The 25,223-nt window shown below is 45.3% G+C and overlaps 1 protein-coding gene across 4 annotated transcripts in view; it reads right to left on the reverse strand.

The window, feature by feature from the left end:
- The window catches only part of PDCD11 (programmed cell death 11), a 42,327-nt gene that overhangs the window by 2,716 nt on the left and 14,388 nt on the right, over window positions 1–25,223 (reverse strand). Inside the window, exons 10-32 of one of the 4 annotated variants that reach the window (XM_074339107.2) lie at window positions 24,727–24,851; window positions 24,487–24,547; window positions 23,682–23,828; window positions 22,105–22,356; window positions 21,407–21,541; window positions 20,635–20,829; window positions 19,546–19,716; window positions 18,326–18,545; window positions 17,379–17,528; window positions 16,836–16,951; window positions 14,524–15,065; window positions 13,568–13,630; window positions 8,771–8,879; window positions 7,306–7,395; window positions 7,005–7,107; window positions 6,441–6,618; window positions 4,380–4,436; window positions 3,544–3,666; window positions 2,785–2,907; window positions 2,060–2,366; window positions 1,724–1,840; window positions 887–1,033; window positions 421–665 (exon numbers count right to left, since the gene is read on the reverse strand). In XM_074339107.2, coding sequence (XP_074195208.2) covers window positions 421–665; window positions 887–1,033; window positions 1,724–1,840; window positions 2,060–2,366; window positions 2,785–2,907; window positions 3,544–3,666; window positions 4,380–4,436; window positions 6,441–6,618; window positions 7,005–7,107; window positions 7,306–7,395; window positions 8,771–8,879; window positions 13,568–13,630; window positions 14,524–15,065; window positions 16,836–16,951; window positions 17,379–17,528; window positions 18,326–18,545; window positions 19,546–19,716; window positions 20,635–20,829; window positions 21,407–21,541; window positions 22,105–22,356; window positions 23,682–23,828; window positions 24,487–24,547; window positions 24,727–24,851 — 3,776 coding nt within the window. Of the gene's footprint in view, window positions 1–420; window positions 669–886; window positions 1,037–1,723; window positions 1,841–2,059; window positions 2,367–2,784; window positions 2,908–3,543; window positions 3,667–4,379; window positions 4,437–6,440; window positions 6,619–7,004; window positions 7,108–7,305; window positions 7,396–8,770; window positions 8,880–13,567; window positions 13,631–14,523; window positions 15,066–16,835; window positions 16,952–17,378; window positions 17,529–18,325; window positions 18,546–19,545; window positions 19,717–20,634; window positions 20,830–21,406; window positions 21,542–22,104; window positions 22,357–23,681; window positions 23,829–24,486; window positions 24,548–24,726; window positions 24,852–25,223 lie in introns of all 4 variants that reach the window. The other 3 variants (XM_019725038.3, XM_019725039.3, XM_019725037.3) reach the window with 3 other exon arrangements.

Below are 25,223 nucleotides of genomic sequence, written 5' to 3' on the forward strand. Positions count from 1 at the left end.
CTGTTTCCGTCCCCAAATTCATAAGAGAATGAAGCAAAAGATAGCCATCCCTCTTCACTAGCCTTCAGGAGACTCACTCTACTCTCTGCCTGGAAAATGGCCACCTACAGGAGTTTCATCTAGGTATGCGGAGAGCTGTATTCTCTATTCTACTTCTGCTCTAAGCGGGGCAGGACTCCTGTAAATGACCCTTAGCTATTTCAGTGACGAGGACTATAAAATATAAATGAGATCTATTTCACAGACGGCACATCTGTGGGCGAGTCAGAGAATCCCTGGGCCCCTGGTGTCTGTCACCCCAACTGCTGTCGGCCTGCCGAGGAGGAAATGACCCACAGATGGCGAGCCCTGCAACCTGGGGAGACATGACCTTCCCTTCCAAAATACCCCTCCCTAAAGCAGTGGGGACAAAGATGAGACCTGAAGGAGATGGTCTTGAGCGCCCTCTCGGCCACAGCCCGGGCCTTCTCGATCTCCGTGGCCTGCAGGTGGAAGGCCATGTATTGCACCCACAGGATGGAGCTGTTGGGGGAGCTTAGCACGAGTCGGTCAAAATCATCTGCTGACTCTGGCTGTCGCCTGGGATCCATCAGCGCCTCCTCAAGGCGGGACAGCTCTTTCTCCGCCTTCTGCTTCTCCAACTCCCTTTCCTTCTTGCTTTTCTTCTGCTATTGTGAAAAGCAGAAAAAGAAGTGAGTGATCTGGTCCTCTGACCCTGGGGAGGTCTGTGGTGGAAGCCAAGAATTGGCAGGGCAGTCCCAGAGCCCTACAAATACTCCTCAGCCTGAGACTGCCGCACCCAGCCAGAAGAGACACCCACACAGCACAGGAGACAGACCCTTAGGGGGTCCCTGCAAAAAGGACAAAGCCCTGCAAAATGACACACCGTGGCTTGCTGCGGCTTCTCGTCCTCCTCGCTATCTGAGCTGTCTCCTCGAGGTGGCAAGGCCGGGGTCAGAGAGTCTAGCCCCACGTCCCAAACGAAGCCGGAAGACAGCTGCAGCCGGGGTACTTCTGCTGGCCTGGTGTGCTTCTGCTGGAGGATCACAGAGGCATGTGAGGAAAGCACTTGGCTCAGGCTGCTCCCTGTACCCCAGCTCCATCCCACTTGGAGGAGCAGCGATGCCCAGAGAACTTGCCCCTCCTGCCAGGGCCACACTAGGCCCTGGTTCACTGGGAAACTTTATAGTAGTGACAAAAATGTTTTCTTTGTAAACAAATTCATTTAGGTAACAACGTTTTAACATACTTGTATGCATGTATATATACATACACACATTAAGTATAAAACAATAATCAAGCTAGGACCGAGAAAAGACAAATGTTCTGCGGGGAGTAGGGATATGATACCTGAAGTCCGGGAAGCCCCTCCATACCCAGTCCTCAGTTCATGTAGCACTGTTCTCATTTTTTCAGAGGGGAACTCAGGCTCAGGAAGGCTAAGCCCCCTCTTTACCTGCCCATCCCACTAATTTAATTCAGTTCCATTCAATACGTTGGAATTCAATTCTGATTATAATTTACTTTATGCAACCCACTCTACAGGTAAGACAGGGTCCCTGTCCTCAGGGAGCTGATGACCAGCTGAGGAAACAAACAGCCCCAACTTTTCATCTTACAGGAAGTGAGAGAGGAGGATGGTGCCCGAGACAGCTCAGCTTTTAGGCAGCAGTCAGAGCCCCCTCCCCAGAGCAGCCTTTCCTCCCCCAAAGCTGTCCCTCACCTTGGGCAGCACACTCATCTCTTCTATCTCTTCTTCTCCTTCCCGATAATACACTTCAACACCACTGTCGTCCTCCTCTGACGGAGCAGCTTTCTTTTGCTTCTTGTTCATTCGTTCCTGAGATGACGGGTGGGAAAATGCCAAGCCACCCTTCTTGCCCAAGAGCCCTTGGGCGGCCGAGGGTAAGACCCTCCCTCTGCCCCTCCTGGTTCCACCCACTGCCAGGCCTCCAAACACATACTGCTCTCAGTCCACGAAGACGAGGCAGTTACCTGGCTGGGTTTTGAAACACACTCCTCTTCATGTGAGGCTGGGCCCTACTCCCTGGGTATGTACCTGCTCGCTTCTAGACTCCAGGCGTGGCCGCTTGCCCTGCTTCTTCGCTTGTGGTTTCTGGGGTTCTTTCTTCTCCTTGCTGGGCAGCTGCACCTCCTCTTGCCCCTTCTGGTTTCTCTTCTCTTTCTTTTTCCGGCTCTTCTTCTGCTCCTTCTCTTCTTCTCCTGTGTGATCACTCTCCTCCGGCTCTATTTGCCTCCCCTCTTGCTTTGGAAGTGGCAGGCCCAGGGAGGCAGAAAACACGTCCGGCTTCCCCGTGTCGCCGGGGAGGAACGACAGCTCTACCAGGTTGCTTTGGTGGTTCACGCTATGACAGCGGGAGAGGAAGGGTGGGCAACGAAGACGACACACCGAGTATAACAGGCACGGCAGGCAGCCCAGGCCTTCCTCTCCTCATCAGCCCACGACGTCCTGGGCCCTGCCTCACCCACCATGGAATCTGTTCAGTATTCTCAGGAACGATTTGCACATTTTCAAGGCTTAGTAGTAAAAGATGGAGGGCGGCGGTGATGTCCCCCTACTTTGTCCCCAATAGATACCTATGCAGAGAAAAGTCTCCACATCTGTTTGAGGAGCTGAGGTAGAAGGCTCCAAACAGCGGGGCTTTGTTCACCTGAACACTGTACTTGCTCACCACTACCCAAGCTGTTAGGCATAAAGTTTACCTCTAAATCTCCTCCGAGAGAAAGGGGTGAGGGGGCTGGGGGAGGGAAGAAGGTACCTACCTTAGGACCTTGGCAGTGAGCAGCTTCCCTTCGGGGAGGTATTTGTTATAAAGGCCTTTCTGGGATGGGCTGTACTGGGAGACATGCGGGTACTGGGCCAAACCCACAACTGAAGGGCCAAGGCTGGCAGGAGAGAGACAAGTGTCCTGTGGTCATAAACACAACAACAGAGGCCCAGCCAAGCCTAGTCCTAGTGCCCCCGCTTTCCCAGGGGCCCAAGTGTGACCAGAATGTGCAACAGACATAAGTTCCTGGCATTTGAAAGGACAAAGAGGGCTTTGTAAACCGGAAAAAATGACCAAGCACAATGAAGGTACCACTGAAGGGTGTTTTTCACCCCACACCACAGCATCACAATATAGAAATCACAAATTGCTAGAAAGACACGAAGAAAATGAGGAAACATAATAGCAGAGAAGGCTGTAATATTGTGGTGGTTGTGAACATTAAATGATTTCACAGAAGATTTACAAATCATAATCAAACACGAAATCAAAGAAAATCCAAATGTATTTAAAACTGAAATTGGACATGCCATATTCTTTGTCCAAAACACCAAAAAAAACAGAATAATTCAAAACTCTTTTAAAAGTATAAAACAACCTGGAATTTAAAAAACTAGTGGGAACTCACTGATTGTCCTTCCTTTCTCGTTCCCTTCAGGGAAACTGACTGAGGAATGCAGCGGACCCCAGACCAGGACAAGCCCAGGGAGGACACTCAGGCCTGGCCCACAGCCCCAGGCCCCACCTCACTCACCCAAAGAGGACACCGTGCGGCTGGATGGATTTCACGTAGCCCCTCAGGAGCTGCCCTTCCTGAACGTCCTGGATGGAGTTAATCTCAGGATCCGGTATTTTGCTTTTCGTCTCCGGGTTTGTCCTAAAGGAATAAAAGGCTTACATACACACACCTGTAACCTTCCTTTCCCCACTCTCACCCCCAGTTTACCTGGGATAATCAAACTTGATATGTAAGAATCTGATTCTGGACCTGCCATAAGACACAACCTTCAGAGCCCAGCCCTACTCTCCCCTGAAGTCCCGTCAGCTGGGGACATGTGTGCATAAGACAGCTATAAAGAAAAAGGGAGAGGCTGACCAAGCCAGAGGGCGGTCAAACCTAAAGCCTTGGCCCTATAACACCCATTTTTAACCATGAAGCAAGCTGACCCCAGGCCAATCCATTTCACAACACACTTGGCCCTACTATGATACCCTCGGGGCTAAGTCATCTCCCCTCACCAGAGCCACCGTCGGGCAACCTGAACACCCACGTTTGGATAGCTGAACCTTTCCTGGGAAACAACGGGCTGTACTAGGAGACATGCGGGTACTGGGCCAAACCCATAACTGAAGGGCCAAGGCCGACAGGAGAGAGACAAGTGTCCTGTGGTCATAAACACAACAACAGAGGCCCAACCTGAGCACACAGGTTCTTCTAGCAACCTGACAGTCCTCAGCTTTTCTGGATAAAAACGGGCAGGGTATAAGAGCCAAACAGAGAGGAAAGGGGGGGCCCGAAGACCATGTCAGACCCGTGCAGCCTCTCCTCAGTTCTCTCCCCGTTCTCGTTTCAACAACACAGACGCCCACCTGGATGATCGCAGCGACAAAGTCAACACAGGACCTGCAGCGGACAGGACGTAACACCTGGAATCGGAGCAAAAGAGAAAGAAACACTGACTTTTCAGTAGCTCAGGACACAGCAAAGGGCCTCACCTTCACAAGGCTGACCAACAGGCCAGAGAAGGAGACACGAGTACTGGGCTCTGTTCTTTATTCTGTTGCAAACCTGCTGAGGGTCTCCGGACAAGTCGTGTCACCTCTCTGGGCCTCAGTTTACTAGTCTGTCAGGTAAAAATAGTACTACCTGCTCTTCTCACTCAAGAAGGTACTGGGAGAAGAAAATAAGAGACGTGAAAGCCCTCTGGCAAACGCAGAGCCATTTGGTGAGTGCTGAGGAGATGAGTCCAGCCCTGTGTCGGGTCCTGGAAGTGTGTGATCTCAGTGGAGAGACCGAGTGGCCACAAGACACCGTGACCAGAGAGGATGACCTAGCTACTGCTGGCTCGCGGCAGCGGTTCCGAGGGGGCCAGGCGGTAAGGCCTGAGCAGGGGAGTCTTCAAGGAGGTAAACAGGGTTTACTCTTTGGTTGGGTTTCCAAACTACTTAATCTAAAACAGCAATTAGTAGCCCAAAGCCGCAAAGTATAGAATCTTAGCAGTAGAAAAGACCTCAGCAATGGTACAGTCCAAACTTTCCCCACAACAGGCACCTGCCTTTTATGACACAACATCACAGTCCCGAAAGCAGGAAAGGATCTCAAAGGACATCTACCTTTAGGCAATTAATTTCTTACCCACATTTAACAGATGAAGGGATTACAAGTGAATGCTACTCACACGTTGGGGTATCATAAAATCTGTTTAAAGTAAATATTTTGCTAAAATCCACACCCGCATTTTAGAAGCCTCAAGAGCCAAAGCAGAGATGATCCTGGATTTCTCTCTGACTCATCTTTTTCTTCTCCCAGGCCCTGGACATTTCTGTGCTGTTGAGCCCTGATCCGTGGTTGAGAATTCAGGCAGGCGCTGGTGGCTAGGCCACTTGAGGTGAGACTACTTTCCAATCTCTGCCTCCCGAATGGGTCCGCTCCATTATCAACTAATTCTCAGGACAGGCTTTACTGTATCAAGCTGGAATGTACCTCGACAATGCTAGTTTATTCAGGCTATAAAATGGTTTTAAAACTCTGAGATAGGCTCACTTTTGTGCACCTGAGAGGTTCATAAATAAATCACCTCTCGACTGCAAAAGGTTACCATTCCTTTTACAGGGAACACTTACAGATCAGTTTTTTAAAAATTAAAACAATGAATGCTTAAGTATAAAAATGAGTAAGTAACTTGGACAAGCAAAGCACAGAACAAACAGCCAATAAACATGAAAAATGACCATGCAAACATGAGAAATGCAAATTAAAATGAGAGATCAATTTTTGCCTATTCGATGGCTAAGATGAAAAATTAAGAATATCCAGTGTTGATAGGGATGTGAGAAATGGACAGTTATATTCAGTGTTAATAGGGATATAAATTAGCACAGTCCTTTTGAAGGGCACTTTGGCAAAAAGTAACATCAATTGACCAGTTTTACTTCTAGGGATTTATTTCACAGATATACTTGTACCAGTATGGAAACATATGTGCAAAGATATTCCCTTCAACATTATTGTCCATCAGCAGAATTTTTAAATGAATTATGATGAAAAAAAACACATACATAGTGGAATTCTAAAAAAAATGTTAAAATAAAAAAAAATAAAACATGGTTAATTTACATATACCAGCATGGGAAAAGACAGAGTACTGATAAACTGCTATGAAAAAAAAGCAAGTTGCAGAACAGTATATAAAATGAAATTCTATTATAGAAAGAAAAATTATACATATATATGCATTAAAGTCTTGAAAGATAGAGACCAAAGTGTATAGTGGTGAAAAACTGTGGAGAGAGAAAGGAGCAACAGAAGTTTCCATTTTCTATACAATTTTTTTCTGGTACATAATCATGTTATTACCTTTACAATGAAAAACCAAAAAAAAAAAAAAAAAACACCACAATCCCAGAAAAGAGGAAGAAAACGTAGCTTACCTGACAATCTTCTGCGGGGTAAAGTCTTCCAGGGGCGTCTCTGAGTAGGAGTCACTTATGTGAAATATACTGACTCTTCCGATCTTCCCCAAGGGGAAGGAGACAGTCAGACCCTTCTTTGGAGTCACCTTCACCACTCGGCCCATGGCCACTTCCCCTTTCTCAAGCTTGTGAGGACCTGGTAGGAGAATTAACCTGACTCAGGGAAGAGGAAATGAGCCAAGAAAGAAGCTGGAATGCTGGCCAACCACAGGCTGGGGAAGGTGGAGGCCGCCCAGACCTGGGGTGTCTAGGCTTAGTGGACGAGAACAATCACGAAGACCCAGTTGACCAGGCCATGTGGTCAAGAATCCCAGGGCTAAGACTCAGACAGCAGTGGAGTAACACAGGCCTGAGAGCAGGGCCCCAACAGAAAACTGGTTTCAAGTAAGTACCAAGCACACTTGGCTTTCTGAGGACTCCAATACCGAAGGCATCCTTCAACCCAGGCAAAAAATGAAGACACCCTCCCACTGCTTCCTACCCTCCTCCCTTCCCTGACCAGATACCATTGCGTCCCCACACCTGTGAGTGAGAGACACAAGAAGGCCTTGGAGGGATCTCGGCCAACCACGGTGGCCTTCAAGGCTTGGCCAATCCGGAACTTCTTATCTGGATGTTTCAGAACCTGGAAGGTCAAGAAAAATCCTCTGACGTTGGAAGAAACATCTATCATTTATCCAAACCATACAGCATTTAAGTCTCCATAGCAAGTATTTCCCAAACCAATCCCTGAATAAGCACACGGCTCCTTGTACCCACTGTGAACACACAGCAGAGTTTAGGGAGCCTGGGTTTCCTCTCCAGGGATCTCAAGCACACTGACCTTGAAGCTAAGAGAAGTGAGCAACATGGGAATTCTCCCCCGGATGTCTGGAGCAATTTCCACCTCAAGCCATTTCTTAACCACGTTGTACTGGGAGGGAAAAACACAGGAGGAGAAATGGAATGGGACAGATACAAGCATTTCTTTTCCCTTCATTAAAACATAGACTTTCCTGAAATCCCAGGACCTAAAGGGCCCTAATCCCACACTTTCCCAAGGGATAGGAATCCACCCCTACATCCCATTGCCCCTGCCCAACTCCACTTCTCACAGGTTTCACACAGAATCTAGCTCAGAGCCTTCACTAGGCAGCAGAACGTGCATCCTTCCTGGTGCCTCAGCAGCTAAGCAGGCAAAAAGGACCTGCGAGGCCCTCAGGCAGCAGAGCCCTTACATCTCAGCCTCCGCCAAGCTCAGCCGTGCCCAGAGACTGTTCACCAGCTTCAGTGGCCAACATCTTATTTATAGACCAATTTAGATTTTGATCCTTCGCTATTTATACAATGTTCTGCCCTAAACACCCCCCCCAGTGTTCAAGTCAATTTAACAAAACATTTACCAAGCAGCCATTACCACATGGCATGGTAATGCTAAATATAAAGCCAGGCCCTGCTTTCCAGGAGGTGACAGTCTACAAAGAATAAGTCAAGTGAGTATGCAAATAGCTAGAGCCGCAAGCAACATGCAGGAAGTACAATATGCTATGAGAACATACAGGAGAACTAGTAATAAGGGTTATCTGTGCTGGACCTTGAAGAATTGCAGGCAATAGGAATAGAGGGCACTCCAGGAGTAGAAATAAAGATAAGAAAGGAAAAAGAGGAGGTTTTCAGCGTGAGGTTAGATTATGAAGAGCCTTACATACCACTCTAAGGCAGCTAGGGTGTATGGGTGTATGAATGTCTACAGAAGACAAGTAACTAGAGATCAAGCACCATTGACATACTCAGACAGACACTTATGGAAGAAGAATCTGGCAGCAATGAAGAGTGGTTATTCTTCAAGGTTAAGCCCAGTCCAACTTTCTCTCTGACGTATCCCAACCAGTACAATTCTCTCTGATCTCTCCCCTTTTTTGAACTCCTGTTCTACTTGGGGTTAGAACACACAATTTGGCACCCGATTACACGTTGTTTTGCATCACATCAGCACTTTATGAAAGAATCTAAAATCCAATACTACATTTATTTTAAATCTTCCTCTGATGTATTTTTCTTTCCATTTTATACAATTAATCTATAAACATGTTGAATTGCGAGTTGCTTGCTAACTGCTTCATAAGCCATAAATTTATTTCCTCGATCAGACCAGGAGTTTTCTAGGAGCAGAGGCCTTCTAAATTGCCTTCCATAGGCCAGTGTTGTAGGAAACACAGAACCAACCAAGGGCTAATGGCCCTTGTCTCCAGCTTCTCAGTTTCTTCTGAGAAATGGATGGATCTCATTGCAAGGTGTGCATCACTCACCTTCTTCAAGAAGCAAGTCACAGTCTGACCAGTCTGGTACTGTTTCATCTTCTCCAACGGGCTAACAGAATGAGTGTTGAGAGCAGTATGACCATCCTTCTCCAGCTCACTGTTTGTAGGAAGGCAATGAAAAGAGTAAACCAAACTCTGGATAAGCTTCTTGCTTGAAACCATCTTCCCCAAGTGGCCATGGACTGATTGCATAGGCCTCCCCAACTCATACACACCCTCTACCCCCCTATTTCCCTCCATAAAGGGGAATCTTCCCGATACCTGCCCATGAGCTAATCTTTTCCATTTCACTCATGTCGGTGTGAACAAGCTGTAAAGTAAGGAGCCTACGATAATCTTTATAAATTTGCAAACACAATGGTTTTACTTCTTTCATAATACTTCAGCTATTGCTTTACAGTTTGCAGAAGTGCTTTCACAAGTAATCTCTCACTGAACGGGACAACACTCTCGTGTGAACTGGGCAGGACAGATATCATTAAACTCATTTTATGCTACTGAACCAGGAAGTGAAGTCAGGGCTCTCTCCCCTGTGCTAGCTTGCCATTGTCATTATCACTTCCTTGACTCTCTTTTTCTTCTCAGAAAAGCAACAGGGGAATGTGGTCTGAAAGTTATCAGCCCACATGTAATTTCAAAGGAGTCGCAGAACTCCTACCCACCTAACCCAGTCCAGCTAATGCTTACGTAGTGAGGATGAAGAAATGTACTCACTCAATAGCTGACACCGGATGCCTCTGCTACGGGCGGATCGTGTCCCCTCCCACCAACCAAATTCGTATGTCGAAGTACTAACCCCCAATACCTCAGAATGTGGCTGTTTTTGGGGACAGGGAGTTTAAAGAGGTAATTAAATGAGGTCATTAGGGTAGACCTTAAGCCAATGTGTCTGGTTTCCTTGTAAGAGCTTAGGCTACAACTCAATTAACAACAACAAAAAAAGACTTGAATAGACATTTCTCCAAATAAGATATATAAATGGCCAACAAGCATATAAAAAGGTGCTCAACACCACTAATCATCAAGGAGGTACAAATCAAAACCACAATGAGACAGCACCTCACATCTGTAAGGATGGCCATTATATTAAAAACCAAAAAAACAGAAGTGTTGGTGAGGATGTGGAAAAAATGGGAACCCTGCCTTGTACTCTGTTCGTAGGGCTATAAAATGGTGCAGCCACTACGAAAAACAGTACGGAAGTTCCTCAAAAGATTAAAAACATAACCACCATATGATCCACCATGCCTGCTTCTGGGTATATATCCCAAAGAATTAAAAACAGGGTCTCAATGTAATGTACAGCATAGGGACTGTCGTCGATACACTGCAATAACTTTGTATGATGACAGATAACAACTGGACTTCTCGTAGTACCATTTCATAATGCGTGAAAATATCGAATCACTATGCTGTACACCTGAAACTAATATAATAATGTCGACTATAATTCAACAAAAATTTGTATTAAAAAAAGAAAAGAAAATCTCAGAGGTATCTATGTACCTACATTCACTGCAGCATTATTCACAATACCCAAGATGTGGAAGCATCTGTCCACTGATGGATGAATGGATAAAGAAGATGTGGTGTGTACATAAAATGGAATATTATCCAGCCTTAAAAAGAAGGAAACCCTGCTACGCTACAACATGGATCAACCTTGAGGACGTTAATGCTAAGTGAAATAAGCCAGTCACAGAAGGACTGGGCATGACTCCATTTATATGAAGTACCTAATCAAACTCAAAGAAACAGTATGTAGAATGGTGTTGCCAGAGGCTGGTGGGGAGGGGGAAACAGAGATACAGAGTATACAGTTTCACAGAAACAGGCTCAGAGATACAGAGAAAACACTGGTTGCTAGATGGGAGAGGGGTTAGGGGATGGGAAGAAGGTGGAGGGATTAGAAAGTACAAACTGGTGGTCACAAAATAGTCATGGGGATGTGAAATACAGTATAGGGAATATAATCAATAATGTTGTAGACTGTGTAGGTGTCAGATGGGTACTGGACTTAGGGGGATCACTTCATAGACTGTGTAATGCTTGACCACTGCACTGTACACCTGAAGTTGATGTAGAATAATATCTAATACTGAACGTCAACCATACATATAAACACACATATATATACACACATACACACACACATATATGTGTGTTTACAGCCACGGAATGTAAAGTACAGCATAGGGGATCCAGTCAATGGTACTGTAACAGCTACGAGTACATACAATGTCAGAGGGGTAGTAGACTTGGGGAGGGCTTATCACTTTGTGAGGGGTGTAAATGTAATCATGTTGTTTTGTACACCAGAAACTAATATAAAACAATAAAATTATAAAAAATTAGGCGGCGAGTTAGCTCAGTTGGTTAGAGCGGCGGTGCTCTTAACAACAAGGTTGCCGGTTCAATCCCCACATGGGACACTGTGAGCTGTGCCCTCCACAGCTAGATTGAAAACAACTATGTGACTTGGAGCTGATGGATCCTGGGAAAACACACTTAAAATAAATTTAAAAAAATACATATAAAACATAACTAATACTGTTGAAACTAAAAAAAAAAAAATGGGTATAGAGTGTCAGTTACGCACACGCAAGATGAAGATGAAAAATTTCAAAAGGCTGTTATACAACAAGGTGCATGTGGTTAACAATATGTAATGCACACTTACATGCTACCAAGGGTAAACTTATGTTTATATCACAATAAAGTGAAAAAAAGAGAGGACATTTAGATATATACAAAGGGAAGACCATGTGAGGACAGAAAGAAGACTGCCATCCACAATTCAAAGAGAGAAGCCTCAGAAGGACAAACCCTGCTGACACCTTGATCTCAGATTTCTGGCCATCAAAATTGTGAGAAAATAGATGTCAGCTGCTTAAGCCAAAAAACCACAGAAAATAAAACACACACACAGGCAACAGGTATGTGTTCTCCTTGTTTCTTTTCCCAAAATGACTTTCAACTGCCTCTCTAAACAGAATAACCACAAAAAGAGGAGGGTTGGCACAACTGAATTAACTGCTAAGAGAAAACTCACTGACCAGCAAGAAGTCCAGAGACACATTTTAAGACTCTTGAACTGCTCTAGTCGCTTAACTCCTGCCCCTCCAAACGAGTAACTGAGTTCAAAGCATCTTATGTAGGTTCAGTGACCCTCAATAACCCTGAACTCAGCTCTAGTACAGGTGGCATTCTCTTTGTGGACAAGAACACAAAGTGGGGAATAAAAGTGGGGAATAAAAATATGACTACATTTCCTCAATACATAAATGTGTTTCCTCCTGACTTCAAAATATATATTTTAAAACATAAGCATTAGAGAAATATGGCAATAATTCCACTACTATGTTTATATTATGCTTCCATTATTATGTTTATATTATGTTTCTCAGGAGCCTTGATTAAAATAAGTAATAATACAACACAGGTGTGTGGAAGAGGTGGAAGATGTGCTCAAGTTTATCTGTCCATCTCTCTGTTATCGTAACTCTCCATCCCACACCCACTCAGTATATGCACCCATTTCCTGGCCTGGCCCACACTGCTATAATCAGGTACCACCACTGTGGTTCACACCAGTCTCCCGAGACAAGAGTGGACCAGCAAGAGCAGTGTGAGCTAGTGAGAGGTTCTAGCACTCTGAGGGTCAAGAACCATTTAGAATCACGGTGGGTGTTCTCTTGCAGTATTCACTAATTTAAGATAGCTACCATTAGCTTGGATAAACTACTTGACCTAAACCCTTAATTAAGACATCACTCAACAGAGGTGAAGACACTGCAGAATACAATGACTAATATGACGAGGTCTCTTTGTTTTCACAACCAAGACTGGAGGGGGACACAATCTAAATCTATATAACTAGGGAGACCAGAGTAAACAAATAGAAATGTGTGTTCCACCAAATCTCATTATTCTGGAACTAAAGGGCTTACTTTGAAGTTCCAAGAGTGTTGTTAGCATTTGGAACTCAATGTTCCAGGAATATTCCCCTATCTCAGATACCAGCTTCTCTGAAGTACTCCATTTCGATTCTAATCCCTTCAGGACACTGACCAAACCTTATCCCCTGAAAGTTACGTAGAGGCTCTTCCATAACAACCCTGGGCACATAAGTCTTACAATCTGGATGGATACCAGGGCCAACCGTGCAGAGCCATTTTCACAGTCGTGTGTGTCTAGCTTCATTCATTGATGACATCAATTCTGAAAGGTTCAAGTTTTCTTTGTTTTTGTTTTATGAAGGAAGAAGCAGCAGATAGGCCCATAGATCAAAATGCTTAAGATCCTCTGAAAAAATGATCCCAGGCAAACTGGACCCACTGCTACATGGAACTACTAGTTCTCTACTCAGAATCCCTCCCGGATCACCCCTCTGCAGAATCCACTAACGCATGACCTAAAATTCCAGAGAACAGGTATTCTTGGCTACATGCTATTTGTTTAGAGAATTACGGCGTTCTAGAAAATTGGGTTGAGAGCAGAAATGTTTCCTTTTGTTACATGCCTACAAACAGAACTGCTATCCAGCAAGCCTTTAAATAATACTTAAGCCCTGAATACAGCTTTCACATTAATTTTCACATAATCCTATTAACTGGCCTTCTGAGAGCCAAACAGTCCCACTAGAGAAATTAAGTCAACCAGGACAGAGAGGCAAAGGAAGTCACAACACTGGGACCATTAAGACCAGAACTCGGGTTCCTGACTCCAAAGTCCAGTTCTCTTTCCACGAGACCTCACTAACCATGCTCATCGGGATCCCCTCACCTTGGCCGAATACTCAGCTCCGGGATGGTTCGAATAAATCTGGGATGACTTATTGGAAGAAACCTGGAGAAACAAATGAGGTCAAATCATTTCTCTTATTCTCTGTAATACCACATTCTGACGATCAGAGTTTCTCTACATCCCACCAAACCACTTTAAAAAGCCACCTGCTCTACTGCCATTCTGTGGCCCACTGGTGCTACCTCAGGCCTGAGGGTTCCCACCCTCATCCTTTGTGGCCCATGTTAAGAAGCTGGCTCACCTGATCTTTTAGGATTATCATACAAAACCCTGAAAAGCACTGTCCTTACAGACTATATATTCCAACTCTTTCATTCTACAAATTAGGAAACTGAGGTCTTGAGAGAAATGACTTATTCAAGATCCCAGTTACTGAAATTAATACGCAAATTACTGACTAGACTTTTAATTCTTTTTTTGCTCTTCTTAGTATAGCAAGAGTATTTACTACATTAACATTGTAACAAGATTTAAAGTAAATGAGTATAATCAAGGTACGCAGGGAAGGACGAGTTCTAATAACTGCTGATATATACTGAGTATTTGTCAGGCAACCTGTGAGGCACGTTACACGCTAGATGTTCTCTCAATCTTCACAAAGGCCCTAAAAGGTAGTCACTATCATTACTCTCACTTTACAAATTAGAAAATGAATCTCAGAGTTAAGTAACTACTTAACTCATGGTCACATAACCTTCAGTGGCAAATCTGGAACTCAAACCCAGGTCTGACTCTAAACCAATGCTCTTAACCACAACACAAATAACAGTATTTTTTAAAAAGACATATAAAAGGATTCTTTGGTGAATGTTTTTGTTACTAAAAGAAAACCTGATTCATGAGCAACTTTGTGAAATTTGCCTCGGTTGCCATTCCTTCTCCCACAATCACAACAATCTCCCTTCAAAGCTGCCCATGCCCTAAAGCCTCCGTACTTGAATGTCTTCACGTCTCGCCCGCCAATCACTCGGGCAGTGACCGTCTTCCCAACTTTCAGCTTGGCAGTAGGAGATGTGCCCTCTGGAACGTCATCGAGGATGTGCGAGGCATGAATACAGCCAATAATGCCGTCTTCCAGGGTCACCACCACGTGGGTGGGCTTAATGGACTTGACGGTCCCTGTGACCATGTCCCCAATGGACAGGGTGTGCTTCTTTACAGTCCCTACAACCACTGCTGGATACACTTCATCGTCCTCGTCAACTGTCTCAGAGTCCTTCCGGGTCTGTCTCATGGTCCTCTTAGCAGCTGGCCCCTCAACAGCCAAAAGAAGACCGGTCACTCCCGGTTCTGTGGTCTTGAGGGTGAGGGAGACACCCTGTCCCACCTGCAACTTCTCCGAGTCAAAGCGGAAGGTGTCATTGAGGTGAGAGGTCAGGGAGAAAGCGGCCAGGTGGCCAGTCTCTACCAAGGAGGCAACAGCGAAGGACTCCTCCAAGTGCTGCACAATCGCCTGGTATTCACTGCCTTTCTTCAGCTGGAAAACAGGAAACCCACACCCCCACTTTGTACAGAGCACACACACTCGTTCATAGTGGGTGGGACTGGGACAACCCTTTGGAGTCCAAGGGCCCCAATGCCCGTCTGGGTTTTCACAAAGTAGCCTTCACTCCCTCGACCTAACTTTCCCCTCCTCTACACTGAGGTGACTTGACTATACTCAAAGTGCCACATCAGAATCACCTAGAGTTAGCTTTTGTTTTGAATTCAGATTCCTAGGTCCTATCCCAGAACTAGTGAAATCAGAATGTTAAGTTACTGAGTTGATTCTGATGCACAGCCAGGTGACCTCTGATGGTCCTCCAGCTTTAAGACACTGTGGCTCCTGACTCAGTCCTGCAGCTTTCCAGCCAATTTATTTACTTTCATTCAACAGACAGAGTTATTACTGACAGCTTACTGTGTGCAAGGCACTTAGTCTACCTTCCCCCAAACTGTGCTCACATCCTGATATGCACCAGCTTCACCTAGATGATGAAATGCAATAAGGACCTGCTAGAACACTTAGTGGGGGTTTTCTATTTCTCTTTGTCTTTCAAAGTCTTAAAATTATAAGCAACTAGAGGTTAAGGGTTATATCTATGTAATGTTCTGTACTATACCCTATGCAATTAGGTGCTTAATACCATATTTTGCCGTGTATAATGCGCTCCTGTGTATAATGTGCACCCACATTTTTGGCCCAAACTTTCCGGGGAAAAAAAAATCTTTCATTTTAATATTTTTAATTCAAATTTTTATTTGTTTACACTTAGGTACTTGGTGTTTTTTTTTTATTATAAAGGAATTTTAGCATTTATTTTTTACCATACTATGGTACAAAAAATTTTATGTACCAGTAACAAATTTATAATATTTATGCATCACAAAAGGCCAACAACTCTGTCGTTGCAAGTTCGTAGTAAATTCAACAAAACCGATTCTCATTTTCCAGGGTATTATTTTGCATATGGGTATCGTTATTGATTTCTAGAGTTACACTTTTAACTCATAAATAAAAGAATTAAAAACATTTATATAGATATGGAATTAGTACTACCCATGTATAATGTGCATCTTTATTTTTCCCTCACAAATTTGGGCAAAAAAGTACACATTATACATGGCAAAATATGGCACTCTGGACCATGACCAAATACATATGGTATCCAGAGGAAAATACTGCTAATTTTGAGATTTCCCTCAGATCCATTCTTCTCTCACACCAGTGTTCAGGAGAGGGTATAGTGCGCAGTGTAGAGATCAGAACTACCCACGGGCATGTTATGTTTGGTTCATGTGATGTTTAAAAAACAATAGTTTCCAACATTTCCCACATTTATTTCAAATAAAAATCCAAGTTCTGCTTTCTCTTTAAAAAATCAAATACTTAGCAACACTAGACCCAGATATTCCCACCAACAAGCAGATGGAAAGGAATGGTCTGCCCCTTGGTGGGCAGTGCATGCACTCTGCAATCTGTCAGAGGCCTACTATTGCTACTCTCTAACCCGTCTGGCCCACTTCACTCATTTACATGGCCTGCTAGGCCCCAAAGACAGGGTGAACATAAAATTTATCATCTGAACCAGAGTAAAAGTTAGTGTTAATAGCTACACCAGGATAAAAGGCATAACTGGGAATGACGCATATAAACCCAGGCATATGGTCACCCAAGCATTTGTGTTAGAATCCCGGGCAAGTGTGTGGGTTGAAGGAGTGTGTAAAGCCTTTCAAACGATGGAAACGAAGTCATCGGCAAGCTTACCTTTTTAGTTTTTCTATTCACCAAATCATGGTACAGGGAAACATGTACTTCCAACTTCAACATGTCAACATTTAAGATGACAACCTTCTTTTTCTGCCCCGATTGCACCTCCTGCCCTGTAATGAAGAACCAAACATAACACGCTCACCTTCCTGGAGCTTAGGGGAGGGACACAGCCTCTCTCCAAGAGCCCTCTAAGCCCTTAGGCACAAAAACAAAAGAGGACATAAGTCGAGTCTATATGGGCTAGGGAAACAAAGGGTGTGGCTCCCGTAATTCAAGTTCAGGTACGCCTTAATTTATGCAACCTGATATATAAAAATCTCGATTTCCCCAATTATAATAATCCAGGATCCATACCTAAATCTTCTTTAGAATGTTGTCAGTTGTCCTGATTTGCTTTCACATAAGATACCCATGCCAAAAGTGTCTACTGAATCAGTTCACTTACCCTACATATTTGGAAACTCTGTATCCAGGAGAGGGAGCAATGGGAAAAGAGTTTCCCCCACCAACCATGATAGGCAAGACCGGTGCACTCACCTGCTCGATGATATTTGCTGGCCCTCAGGACCAGGCCAGGCACTGGGCCCTCACAGAACACCACAGAACCATCTTCCAACACCTCCTGCACTTCTAAGTCAAGGACCATCCCTGGGGTCATCTCAGCCAGCGTCTGGATCAACACAGAGTCTGCCAGAGATCCAAAGGAAACAGGAAGGAGCAAGATGAAACAATATTCTTACCCTTTTCCTTTGCAAATGCGCTGCCATGCAGAGGACAGTGAAACACTGGAACCACTGTGAAAATTAAATCACTTTTGGTAAAAATGTCCAATATCCGTGAAAACTCCTATCACAGAGAGAGACACCTATGCCTCCCTTGCTAATCCTACCTGGCCATAATTCAAGAAAATAACCAGCAAACACCAGAAACACATGGTTTCCTTTGGTTTCTGAATTTTCATTCTTTCTGTTTGGAATCTTCCCTCTCAAGCTTCTGATTCCCAAATCCCATCAGGACTCCAACAATCCTACACAATGGTTCAAAACTTAGGAGGGTCAGAATAATAGCCCCTCACGAAGTCTTCGAGCAGGTCCCTGTTCCATTTGATCATCCACTACATATTTGTTGAATAAAGGAATAAAAAGTGAAGAGGTGAATGGATTCACAACAAATGCAAACCTGAGGTCACAGAACCAAGGGAAATTGTGCCTCTGGATGGACAGGAGCACAGGGGGACTTCCGGGATGCTAATCATGACCTTTACTTGAATCTGGGTGGTAGTTAAACAGGGGTGTTACTTTTATAAACATTTACTGAGCTGTACCCTAAATGATTTTTGCATTGTCTATAGGTTATATTCCCATTTTTAAAAGTTTGCCAATTTATTTTTTTTTAATACCTGGGAAGCCCTTTGGAACAGACGGGCAGAAGGTACAAGGCACACTGCCCAGCCCGGCCCTCATCCTCTGCCCTCCTGCCCCTACCTCGGTTGCTCATGAGACTGCGCACGCCCTGCCGCTCCTCCAGGCACTGGCTCAGGAGGAGGAGGCTGGTGGTAGCCAGGTCCCCCATAGAGCAGTCCGACAGCCGCAGGGACAGCAGCATCCGCTGCTTCTCCTCGTCCACGTTGGTCACCTTCGCAACTACCGTCTGCCCCTCAACAAAGTGGTCCCTGGTGGAGGTCACAAACTTGTCACTCATGATCTAAAGGAAAGAATGAGCGGAAAATGAAGAACGGAAAGGAAGTCTCTATTAAAACAAGCCGCTTAACATACCTGGGAAGGCTATGCGAGAGGGTAATGGGACCCAGGAAGTTCCCACCAGCCCCCTCTAAGTACAGCTCTACTCCCCTTCCATAAAAACACAGGAGAGGCCCTGGTTGCCCAACCCAGCCTTCTAGAGGGCACCCAGACAAGAAGACACGTTACTGGCATGCCAGCGGGACACCGCGCTGTAACGTCTCTAACACCCACTGGCAACTCTCTGCCTCTCACTATGCATGTTTCTGGGGCCCTCTCCTCTGCTCCCATTTTTTAAATTGTTCTGGCAGAAGATGCAAATGACATTTGTCCCGGCAAAGCATCAGGGAGACAAACGTATAGAAGGGAAGACATATTTATGAATTATCTGTGGCAGGAATGAGCTACAAGCCATTTGCTCACCACTGTCTTACACTGACTTATGGTAAATCTACTCCCAGCTCTGGTCTCAGTTTACTCAGCAGGAATGAGGAGTTCTACTATGGGATCACTAGAATTTTTTCCAGTCTGAAAAGTTTGCAATTCAATGACAGAGGGGTAGGTAGTAATTTCAAGGGTATTTTGGTACCATAACACCTCAAAAACCACAGGAGGCTGGAAAACCTGTAATCAGCTGCTTAAGAAAATCAATTTCCATGTCTAACATGCTGAGGATAAAAACAAGTTCAGCGTCCTCACAGGAGACTTAAGTCTCAGGGCCACCATCCATCTAAACACTACAGTTAAAGTAGAAAAGGTGCCCCTTCCTCCAGGAGGACACAGCCCCGAGCCAGGACACACAGCTGGGGGAGAGCAGCGTGGACTGAATCTCAGCTCCACCCGCCTCAGCCAGCTGCCTTTATGTCTTGCCCCTAAAAATCTTTCAAAGGATTAAGTATCTTGCTCCTTCCCACCAACCCTCAGGTTCCACGACCCTGTGCCCTTGTGCATAGAGGTGAACTTACAGCTTTGGGGGCCAGTCCACTAAGACCCGAGGGGAACTGGACGAACACACCATAGTCCTTGATGCTCTTCACAAAACCAATGAGCAGCATTCCAGGGTGGATTTCTGAGAAGCCCTTGGGATCCTGGCCACCCTCCACTGTGGAGACCAAAGCTGGCTTCCTGCAAAGGAGCTAGTGGTGCTTCATCAAGGAATATTCCAGAAAGAGCAGATGAAATCTCCTTTTTCCACTCTACACCTTCTGCTACTACCATGATTCTCTAAATGTGCAGACCAATAGCAGCAGCATCACACAGAACTTGTTAGAAATGCAAATTCTTAAGCACCAGCCCAGACCTATGAATTAGAAACTCTGAGGAGGGGCCCAGCAAGCTGTGTTTGAACAGGTCCTCCAGGTGATTCTGAGGTGCACTAGAGTTGGACAATCACTATTTTATTCCTTTCCTTATTGACTCATTTCCAGATTACTGAAAGGGACCACAAAGGGAATGGCTCATCCTTGTGGCCTGGCAGCTGGACTGGCCATGATGCATCCTCCACAATCTTCACATTAACCAACCCTATTTCACCTACGTCAATCTTCACTCTAAGGAGATTTCATATTCTGTGAAAAAGAGGTAAAAGGAAAAACACCCTTCAAAACACCCACACCAAGGCCAAAGGGAATACTGTGAGCCCCATATCGCTTGGTGAGGGGCAGAGAAGGGGGACAACCACCTTATCATAATTAGTTCAATCCAAGGGGCAAACACTGAGTGACCCGAGAAGGCCAGACGTGCTACTAGGAATATCCGCTGGGTCCGGCAGGCCACACCACCTCTTCCCCAACACCCTGGACTCCCACCCTAACCTCACCACCAGTATCTGCTGGCAGGACTTCAATCTCATTCTTACTTTCCACCAGAAAATTAGAAGGAAAGCTCAGGCTTGCTCACTGGTTAGGTTTTATGGAGGAGGTATTTCTAGTCACATGGCCGACTTTTTTCTAGGGAGTTTCCAACTAAGAGCACAGCCCAGTCCATACTTTCTCCCCAAGAATGCCGATGGTTCCCCTGCTTTCTGTGGCTCCCCAGATACCAGTAAAGGATACAACATGTCCCTCACTCTGGCTCAGACACAGGACTCTGTGCAGGGTGTCACCGGCCTGGAGCCAGTGGTACAACAGTGGGCCGTTGGCGACGTGGTCCGATAGATGAGACGTGGGGAGAAAAGCAGGGATGTTGTGGGGCAGGACAGCCACCTCCAGCCCATCTGTGGACTTTTCTAAAACCTTCACATCCACCAACTACCCAGGGAAGAAAGAGACAAAAATTAGCATTTGTCTTGGGCAGAGAAAGCAACTTCGTCTGAGTCGGGAGAAGAGAGGCATCAAATTCCAGCACTAGGAACCACAGAGGTCAAAATCGGAAAAGCAGCTTTCTTCCACAGCCCACACCACCACTTCGAAGACCCAGCAGGCACAGACACACACACACACACACACACACACACACACACACACACACACACACACCAGGACCCATTTGTGCATTCCGTCACTCCTTTCCCAAGTCCCTCCACTGGGTCTCAGAGGAAAGGCAGCCTTGCAGAACGGCACCAGGAACCAGGTAGGAAAGAGCAGCAGTACACTGCTGAAAAGCCATATCATGACAGAACTTTCCTTTCCTGGACAGCTTCCACTTGCTCTGACACACAGGAAAAAATATGAGGTTCTATGTGAAGAACCTTAACTCTCTCTGGTCCCAGAATCTTAGAATCTACCTCAATCCTTCCCCTGCATGGATTCCATACCCCAAGTGTCAGTGGTACCCTGCTCTTGGCCACTATAAACTAAAATAATTTGTCTGGATAAGCCCAGGTACCTGCCCAACGTGAACGGCTTTTCTTTTCTTCTGACTGTGTCCCACACGCTCTTTCTCTGGATCACTCAACAGCTTGAAGGACAAGAGCATCCTCTCTTTGGATGGCTCACAGTTCAGCACCACAACCTTCACCACCTGGCGAGAAAGCACACCTGCTTGGCTAACTCCTCCCAGCAGGCCCGTCAGGCCTGAGAAAGGTGCCCTCCACGAGCACTGCAAAGGCCTTGGGAGATCCACCCAGACCCTGGATCAGATCAGAATGCAGTGAAAAAAAACGTACAGAGAGATACACAGAATCCCTCGAGTCAGCCTTTGGGTGAAAGAAAGACATGAATCAATTTTTGGGTACAACCCCAAGTTTTAAAAAATTGTTTTTCCCAGAAAGACCCAGATTCACTAGTTTCATGGCACTGCCCCCTGCTGGTGACATGACAGTGGCCTCAGAACAACTTCTGATATGAAGGACACCAGCGTTGTTACAGGTAAAGATTGGTTTCTTCAAGCCTGTGGGCCTGAGGTCCACTAGTTTGCCAGCTTTTATTGAATCCCCTTGAGGATTTCTCTCTGTTCTCTTCCCATCTCCACATGGCTGGCTCAGGCTCTCTTCCTCATCCCTTAAAAGTAGCCCTCCATATGACTCCTTCAGATCTGTGTTCATGGGGTCACCACGGGTAGGGCCCTGCTTGGGGGAAGGTTACCTGGCCAGTGTAAAAGACCTTCTCTGGGTCGGGGACATACTCGGCACTGAGCTCGTGCTTGGGCACCAGTCCTTGCACGTCATTGTAGAACTTCACAACGCAGCCATAGTCCTTGACCCTGAGGATGAAGCCATGTGTCTGCAGACCAGGCTTGGCATCCGCATAGCAGGTAATGGCAGGTAGTTTGGACTCAACCAGGGTTTTCTTCAGGGTCATCATCAGCTTCTTGGCTTCAGGGTCACAAAGCAAAACCTAGGGGAAGGGTATCATCATCAAACCTGTCATCAAGTTACCTATTATCAAGAGAGCCACTGAGCTGGTCTCTGTGACCCCCCTGAACCCAAAGGCCATGGTCAGTCCCTAAGAACCTACTCTCTTTCCCTCCGAGAATAATCTCAGCCACACCCTCCCTGCTGCCTGCTGGATGACAACTTAGGGAGCGTTGATCTCTATTTCAAAGGTACTTCTCCCATAAGCTCCCTCAGGGGCCTGCAACAGTACTTATCACCTCACTGTACCTCCAAAGTCTTGCTTCCACACTGCCTTAGCTCCTTCCTAGACCACCACCATCTTGTCTAACAAAGAATGACTGAACCAAATTACCACCTCAATACTGCTGGATGTTATCTATAAACTAAGACTGAGAGACCCAACAGTCTCTCCTCCCTCAGAAGGTCATCTCCTTGAGGGCAGAGAAATTCCTCTCCTTCTAACCTCTTGACCCCACTACTATAAAACATTTTGCCAATAAGTAATCAATCTCTTTGTTGACTCACTAATAATGAAATAAAATAAAAATAAGAAAATCTAATATTCTGGGTACCTGCACACACCAGGCCCTATACTAAGCATTGTGTATTATCATATCTAATCTTACAACTTTGTGAAGCTTCTCTTGGGATTCAAACGTTTGTTATAAACCACTCGGTTTTGGCAGTTTTGTTTGGCCTATATCTGTGCCTGACACACTCCTTGCTCCTCCTCACCTTTCCAAATCCTACCCATCCTTTCTAGCCTACCTGTGCCAGAAATCTAGCAGACATTATTGGCACATAGAGCTGAATTTGAAAACTGGTTTCATCATTTATCAGCTGTGTGACTTTGGGCATGACACGTGGCCCTCCCATGCTTTAATATCCCCACCTGCAAAATGAGGTTAACGACACTTACTTTACAGGGTCGTTTTAAGGATTAAACGAAATAATGAACGTCATGTGCCTAGCACAGCATAGAACATGTTACATGGTAGTTGCTATTGATATCATTGATGACTCGTGGGGCTGCAACCCAGGCTGCCCTCCCCTTTCTGAGATAGGACCACAGCATGAAGCCTGCACCAAACCATGTGGCACAAGGTCACATAGTGGCCTCTGCTCTCTTCATGGATGGATATTGTAACTCTCAATTATGCTATACAATTCTCAAGGGCAGGGACCCAATTTTCTCTTCCCAATGCCAGAAACAGCACAGCAGACACTACGTGGTAATTTTGTAGGAAAGAGCAGAAACTTAGCTAAGAAGCAGTACTCTCTTCCCATCTGGCCAAAACCCCAACAGAGACCCTTTAGGAGGCTCACCCGGCACATGACCTCATCCCCAATGCGGTACTTCTTCTCTGGATTCTTCATCGGGATGTCAGCCAGGTGCATGGGAGGTACCAGGCCCCTGATGTACTCAGCCACCTTCACCAGAATCCCATACGGCTTTATGGTCAGCACTGTGCCCTAGGGAGTCCCAACAAAAGACGCCATGATGCCTCAAGAACGGTCTTTCCTCCATCTCTTACAATAAAGCATGTCACACCTCTCTTTTGAAGCCCAGTTTCCTGGGCTAACGGTTCCTGTTATTCCAGATCTCACAGGGGTAAAGCACACACCCACACTGACCTGGGTGCAGTCAGGTTTATTTGTGGGAACCTTCATATCTTTTTGTATGAGCATGTTCTTTCTGTCTGCCTTACAAGCACATTCTCTAAAGGAGGGGACCATGTCTCCGAAAAAATGAACTCTACATATACATAAAGGGGAGCTGCTCAATTGGGGCTAAATGGATAGACAGGAGAGGCAAGTGGAACTGGCTTCTTACTAATATTCCAGGTGGCTCAATTATCATAGAACTAAATTTTGACCTGGTCTATTAAACACCATCAAATTCCAGGGTTTATAACCTACTTCCTCTGTAGTTGAGTGGTGCTAGTAAGACCTTACCTTGAAATTAATTACAAGTTATCAAAGGGAAGAAAAGAAAGTCCAGTTAGCAGGCAGAGGCAAGGAACAAGATTTTAAATGTGTTCACATGAAAACTAATGAGCTGACAGCTAGATTGTGAACTAAAGAACGTCTGAAGCTGGGGGAGTACCTAATTATATGCTAGAGGTCTTACCTTTACCAGTGCCCCAGGCTTGATGTCATGATATCTAAGGTACTGAGCTTCAATAATAGACCTAGAACAAAAGGAAGATACGAGATTAAATAAATGGGGGCAGAGGCTACCTGAAATTCAGGGCTATCAAAACCATGCTGGCAAGAAAGGAAACCATGACCAAGCCAGGCCAGGAGAACCCAAATGTGCACCCACCCAGAAGCACACCTCTGCCCGGCCACGTGTTGATGACAGACTTACGTCTGCAGAGAGAGCAAAACCAGTTCATCCATCGGGCTGTAGTCGATGATTCTACATTTGTGAGTGTTCCCTGGCTTGAAGGCCTCAGGATTGAAGGCGTTCTTAGAATCAGAGAGATGGCTGAGCTACAAAGAACCAAGTGATTAAGGAAAAGCCAGACACAACAGACCTGAGGCAATTAGACACTAAGGCACACTGAGATGACAACACATGTGTCACCTACCATAAAAACAGTGCTCTGATTACTTGTTAAAAAAATTCCTCTAACTAAACAACTGCTCTTTCCCATCACAGAATTTCTGTGTCAAAGATTAGTCTAGATCATGGGTCAGCAAACCACAGTTCACAAGCTGGTAACTATTTTTGTAAACCAAAGTTTTATTAGAACACAGCCATGCCCATTCATGTACATCTGTCTATGGCTGCTTTCAGCCTATAAGCACAGAGTTGAATTTACGATTTTAGTACAAAACATTAAAACAAATACCTGGAATGAA

This window comes from Rhinolophus sinicus, chromosome 15, assembly GCF_057876585.1.
Source record: "Rhinolophus sinicus isolate RSI-liver-muscle chromosome 15, RSI-T2T, whole genome shotgun sequence".
In the NCBI taxonomy this organism is placed as follows: Eukaryota; Metazoa; Chordata; class Mammalia; order Chiroptera; family Rhinolophidae; genus Rhinolophus; species Rhinolophus sinicus.